The sequence below is a fragment of the Hipposideros armiger genome, unplaced genomic scaffold, assembly GCF_001890085.2.
Source record: "Hipposideros armiger isolate ML-2016 unplaced genomic scaffold, ASM189008v1 scaffold_529, whole genome shotgun sequence".
Taxonomy (NCBI): Eukaryota; Metazoa; Chordata; class Mammalia; order Chiroptera; family Hipposideridae; genus Hipposideros; species Hipposideros armiger.
Genome location: NW_017731879.1, coordinates 173,855 through 180,551, shown reverse-complemented (window position 1 = coordinate 180,551; position 6,697 = coordinate 173,855). Strand labels below are relative to the sequence as shown.

The following is a 6,697-nucleotide window of genomic DNA, read 5'->3' as shown; positions in this document are numbered from 1 at the left end:
CATTGTACAACTATAAATTTTTGTCTTTTGCCTCATTGGTTAAATTTATTCCTAAGTACATTCTTTTTGATGCTATTGTAAATGAAATGTTTTTCTCAATTCCCTTTTAGATTGTTCATAGCTAGTACATAGAACTGCAACTGATTTTTGTGTGTATATTTTACATCCTACAATTTTGATAAATTAATTAGTTCTATCATTTTGTGTTGGAATCCTTAGGATTTTGTATGTACAAATCATGTTGCCTGTGAACAGAGATAATTTTACTTCTTCCTTTGCAAAGTGCCTTTTATTTCTTTTTCTTGCCTAATTGCTCTGGCTAGAACTTCTAGTACTATGTTGAATAGAAGTGGTGAATGCAGGCACCCTTGTCTTGTTTTTGATCTTAGAAGGAAAGGTTTCAGTTTTGGAAAGATGTCATCTTTTGGAAAGATGTAATCTTTTGGAGTGCTTATCTCTAGTGTTTTCTGATTGTGATGGTGAGAAATACACTCACAGAAACCCTTCAATAGATATGTTTAAAGCTCCAGGGGTAGTATGGCCCAAAGGTTACTGCATGACATGGTTAGTCTTGGAATAGTTGTCCACTGACTTCCCCCTCTGAATTCCCCTCTAGAATTAAGGCTATTCACTGATAATGTTCTGTATCATATTTTAAAAAAGTAAGTGTTAAAAAACTGAGTTTTTCATAGATGGTCTATATCATATTGAGGTAGCTACCTTCTAGTCTTAGTTTATTCAGTGTGTTTATCATGAAATGGTTTTAAATTTTGTGAAATGCTCTTTCTGTATCAATTGAGATGATCATGTGTTTTTTTCCCTTATGTTATATATGTCGTATATTACGTTGATTGATGTTCATATGTTGAACCATTCTTGCATTCCAGGAAAAATATCGTACTTGGTCATGGTACATAATTCTTTTAATATGCTGTTGTATTTGTGTTTGCTAGGATTTTGTTGAGGATTTTTTCATCATATCAATAATGGATATTAGTCTGTAGTTGTTTTTTTTTCTGTAGTGTCTTTTTCTGACTTTGGTATCAGGGTAATGCTGGCTTCATAGGATGAGTTAGGAAGTGTTTCCTTCTCTTCAATTTTGTGGTAGAGTCTGAGAAGGATTGGTATTAATTCTTTAAATGTTTCATAAAATTCACCAGTAAAGCTAACTGATCCTGGGCTTTCCTTTGGGAGGTTTTTGATTACCAGTTCAATCTGCTTACTAATTACAGTTCTATTCAGATTTTCCATTTCTTCATAATTCATTCTTGGTAGGTTGTATGTCTAGGAATTTGTTCATTTTATCTGTTATTCAATTTTTTGGCATACAGTTGTTCATAGTAATCCTTTATATTTTTGTAAAATTGGTAGTAATGTTCCTTCTTTCATTTATGATTTTAGTTTTTTGAGTCCTCTTTTCTTTAGTCACTTTTCTCTATTGTTTTTCTATCTCTATTTTAGTTTTGCTCTAATATTTACTTTTTCCTTCCTTCCTTCCTTCCTACCTTCCTACCTTCTTTCCTATCTCTTTTCTTTTCTGTTTCCTTTTTCTTTTTCTTTTTTAGTAAGGCTGTTTTGATAAGGAAGCAGAGTATTGAATTACATTCTGACGTGGGCTCTTTGTCTCATTGCAGATGGGCAATTTGGTTGGGGGCCAACTGAAGTCAATGTGAAGCAGTATATGTGATGTAAATGAAGAATGTCATTGATATCTCTGAAAATAAAAATAATTGTACAGTAATGTGACATTAGTTTGAGAATAATGCATAATTTGTACAAATAACCTTCAATATTTGTAGTAGTACAAGAATATCTGTTCATTCATTCATTCACTGTGCATCTATTAGATGTCTAGGATTAGGCTAAAGTTTAAATGTTACTCAATAATATTTTTGCAGTGAGGAAGCAGAAAAGCTAAATAACAATTATTAAGTGGCAAAAATATTCTTTCTCAAACTAATGCCATGTTGCTCACTCTTGCTATGCAAAAATGAAGAGGAACACTGAATTTCAGTAATTATTCTATTACTACTAGGTGAGAATTCTGAACTCTCTGGCTTAGAAAGGATCTTAGCAAGACATCAGTTTCCGAAGGAGATTAATCTGACCCCAAAGCCAAGCAATATGCCCCTGTGGAAAAGAAAAACTATCAACAATGAAAATGGGTGGAAGAAATGCTACTTGTTGAATAAAAACATAAAGCATTCTCCAATGTCAACTATAGTTGTCAGGTAGGTGTCTAAACTGTCCTATGTAGACATATTTAGAGATATACAGGGTGATCACAAACTCTATGCCTTAGCTAAAAAAAATGACTTAATGTGGTCCTTGAGACAAATGGTAAGCATAAAAACAAGCATTGCTCTGTATAAAAGCACATGAACCCCATTTTCAAACACCCTAAGTTTCTGGAGGAGACTTCATTGGGAGAAAACTCATCGAGGTAAGAGAAGGCATATGGGTCCCCCAAAGTTCATCCATGCTGTAACTTGTATATTTTTAAGGTTGAATAATATTCCATTGCATGCGTCTACCACATTTTGTTTTATCCATTTATCTGTCTATAAACATTTGGGTTGCTTCCACCTTTTGTGAATAATGCTGATATGTACATGAATGTACAAATATTTGTTTGAGTGCTTACTTTCAATTCTTTTGGGTATATACCCAGAAGTGGAATTGCTGGATCATATAGTATTTCTATGTTTAATATTTTGAGTAACTGCCATACTTAATATCTACAGTGGCTGCACATTTTACATTCCCACCAGCAATACACAAGGTTCCAATTTTCAACTCCTTGACAACATGTGTTATTTTCTGGGTTTTTGTTTGTTTTTGATAATAGCCATCCTAATGGGTTTGAAATATTATCTCGTTGTTTTGATTTGCATTTCCCTAGTAATTAGTGATGTTGATAATCTTTTCATGTACTTATTGCCCATTTGTATATCTTCTTTGGATAAATGTATATTCAAATCCTTTGCCCATTTTTATTTTCTATTTATGGGGTTTTTGNTATCTTGGGGTAAAGAAAGAAGTCACTGGGGGCCAGATCAGGTGAGTAGGGAGGGTGTTCCAATACAGTTATTTGTTTACTGGCTAAAACCCCCCTCCCAGACAGTGCCGTGTGAGATGGTGCATTGTTGAGATGCAAGAGCCATGAACTGTTGGTGAAAAGTTCAGGTTGTCTAATTTTCACGCAACCCTTTTAGCACTGCCAGATAGTAAACTTGGTTAATTGTTAGTACAGTTGGTACAAATTTATAATGAATATTCCCTCTAATATCAAACAACGTTAGCACTATTGTTGCAACAAGTTTGCAAACTTAATTGTCCAACTTCATAGATAAGTATGTTGTGCATAGGTGGGTATCTGGCACCTACTGGATTTTTCTCAGGCTGTGTGGCCTTAGGACAAAATAGAGACAACAGAAAAATTCATATTTTAACATCCCCTTCCATATGTACGTCCTTCAAGTTAGCAATTCCACTTTTAGTTAGTGTCCTAGAGAAACACTCATACCTGTGCACACAGGTGCACGAACAAAGCTGTGTGTGCACTGAAGCATTATTTATAATGAAGAAAAACTGTGAACAGCCTAATATCATTCAATAGTACAGTGATTAAATAAACTGATACATCCATACTGTGGAATCTATTAAAAAGAAAGTTAACATTAAAATATCTACAGAATACATTGTAGAGTTTTAATAAACTGCAAAATAAGAAACAAAGGATTCCATTTATGTCCAAAGAAGACCATATATTTGTACATACAAGTATGTATGTAAATGCATAGAAAAGAGTTCTGAAAAGAGACACATCAAATTCAGGATGCTGGCTACCTCTGGAGAAAGGATAGAGATTGGAGGAAAGAAGACTTTCCTTTTGACTACGTATACCTCTTTAAGTTGTTCGATTTTATGTGTTCTGGTGGAAATCTCTCTATGTACTTTTGTAATTAAAATGTGATTTTAAAATTGAAAATGCAGTGAGTGTTTAGTGAGGTTGAAGAAGTGATTTATCTTCTGTTCCTTTAGGTGCCCAGTGTAGACACTGATGGATATTGATATACCTTTGCCAATGGGCTGCATTCCTGCGATGTAAAACTTCTACCCATACAGTTTGATGCCTTTATTTCCAAATGGTGTGGTGGCAGTCATTCCCTGCTGTGGTTGGAAGCCTGGTTAAACCTTTTCGCTGCAATGTTTGTTTATGGTCGAATGATATTTCCATGCTACTGACTACGGCATTCGACTTTACCCCCACGAGCTCAGTGTTGCAGAAAGGAAGTTTAGGAAAGCAGATGTACATTTTTCTACATTTTTGTGTTTTTCAAGGATGAATAACAGTAGGAAATTTTTATACTTTAAAGTAATTATTTTAATAAAATTTAGCACCTTAACTGTATTTACTTAAAAATATAAATACTTTATTTTTGACACATTTTGGAAAACTTGAAATCAATTAACCCAGTGAAAAGGTTAAAGACGTTCATGGTGCAGCTGAGGTGAATGGCATTAGGGAAAGACATGTTGCTTCAGTTCCAAGTCTGTTCCTTGAAGGGCCTGCTCCTAAGGCTGAATCCAGTCACTGAGGGGGACATTAGCCTTTGAGGCCCTGACTTCTTCACTAAAAGGCTGCTTCATTTCCCAAATGTCATTCCAAATGTATAGTGGTTGCCTTGAAGGGGCGTCCTGATGACCCTATTTCTCACACTTTCTCCTTCAGATTATGAGTTCAAGAATGAATACCAATGCTTCATTGCTACTGTGTGTAATGCTTTCCTTCTAGGTCCTAGAATCTAGGAGAAATTTCATCTGACCTTCAAAATAGGTTTTATCCCTCCCCTGCCACCTGCCTCTTCATCTTCACAGGAGCTTTGCCTTTATTAGCCTGTATTTGTTACTCAGAGCCATTTCAAGAAGAAAGAAAGAACTAAAGATTTATTGCTAAAAACCCAGGTTTTTCCTCTCTACTTTAAGCAATAATGAAGTTAAATAATAAGAACAACATAAAACTGAGAAATGACGATCCATTACCTATATGGATTTAGATATACTGCTGTTCAGATAATTGTCCCCAAAACATCATAAGACTCTACAAGAGGTCCCCTCCCTTTTTCCACCCTGGCCCCAGTCCAGCAATGTAAGGAGTATGTTGAGATCTCAGTAGTACCGGCTTTATGATATTTAATACATTCTCCATATCACTTTCCTAAACGACTGACTGGCACCAAACCAAAAAGTAGAAAGTGGGAGGAAGTTTAAAACTTTTGTTTGTTGTTTTTAATGCTTAAGGAGATTCCTCCCTTGGTTAATTCACTGCTACTGCCCCCTGTTCCCCAAATACTTTCGGAGGTTACTTAACTGGATGGTGGGGACATGCAGGGAAGGGTGAGATTAGCAGTAAGAGTGGTTTCCACTGAGTGAGTGGGCTCAGAGAGGAGACCAGTGGGCAGCTCTAGAAGCAGTGTGTGCTATTCGCACACTTGCAGTCGACGGATGGTCTCCAAATCAATGACTTTTGTTCATACATTGAAGACAATTATGAGGTGCAAAAGTAACAAATCACCTTAAAGCCCAAAGTTTTAAGTTACCTGTTTTTACTGTCTCTGATAAATGCACACACACATGCACACACGCACGCACACTCACATAGTGGCTTGTATACTGGTTTATATATACCTTATCTATGCTGATTTGTATAGTGATTACTAATTCATCCATCCATTCACCTGTCCATTCATCCATCAACCATGTATTGCATTCCACACATTGAAATAAGAAAGTAAAAAAAAAAATTCAAGCAGCTTACAGTTCAATATCTCCAAAATGTCATCTATAAATTGACAATCAATATTATTTTACCTCCAATAATTTCTGGAGGCGTCCCTATGCTTATTGTACTTTCTTTCAAAACCAGGAAGCTTGCTTATACTTTCAAATAAGGTAGGCTGTACAACGCAATTAAATATTCAAAGTGCGTTCTGAGTTTTTATCTCATTTTGGTGTGCAGTACTAAATATTCATACTTGAGAACATGAGAATTTGTAAATGTTATTCTAATTTATCCCTAGTTGCTTACAAAAAGGATATGAGGCAGTATGCAATATTGTGTACACAAAATATGTGTATACAACAAGACAATAAAAAAATTCTTTTGAGGCAAACAATTTTTATTTTAACTGGATGTCACCAAATACCTGAATTGGGTTAATTAATTTAGCTGAATATTAAATTTAGCTATGAAATTCTGACAATCAAAGCAAACCACATGCTATTCCTATTGTTCAAGTTGCCTGTGAGAGCTTCTGGGTGCTCCAGCTGTGTGATCACTGAGCTAATAAACTGCTGCTCAGAGCAGTATGTGGGGGTTGTCTGGGCCAGGCCTTGAACACTGACTGGGCAAGAGCCCCAGATTCCAGTTCTGTTCTTGACTCACTTGGAGTGGTTTTGGGGCCTCTAGGGATCAAGCTATTCATCAAGTTATTATATCACTTAGCTTGCCAAGCTGAGGTGTCTTGAGCCAGTTCTTTGTTCTTTGGGGTCTGGCAAGAATCATCAGTGAGTGGTTCAGCATGAGAAACAGTGGGGGCTGGACAGGTTCTGATCTAATTCCTATGCAGGGTCACCCTGAATTTCTCCGACACTCAGCTTCTCTTCGGCAATAGTTTATGACAGCATTTTTATT

General features: G+C 35.8%; 1 protein-coding gene across 1 annotated transcript in view; it reads left to right on the top strand.

The window, feature by feature from the left end:
• LOC109396583 (uncharacterized protein C6orf201 homolog) overlaps window positions 1-6,697 on the top strand; it is a 41,445-nt gene that overhangs the window by 7,816 nt on the left and 26,932 nt on the right. Inside the window, exon 2 of the mRNA XM_019668492.1 lies at window positions 2,036-2,231. Coding sequence (XP_019524037.1) covers window positions 2,036-2,231 — 196 coding nt within the window. The remainder of the gene's footprint in view (window positions 1-2,035; window positions 2,232-6,697) is intronic.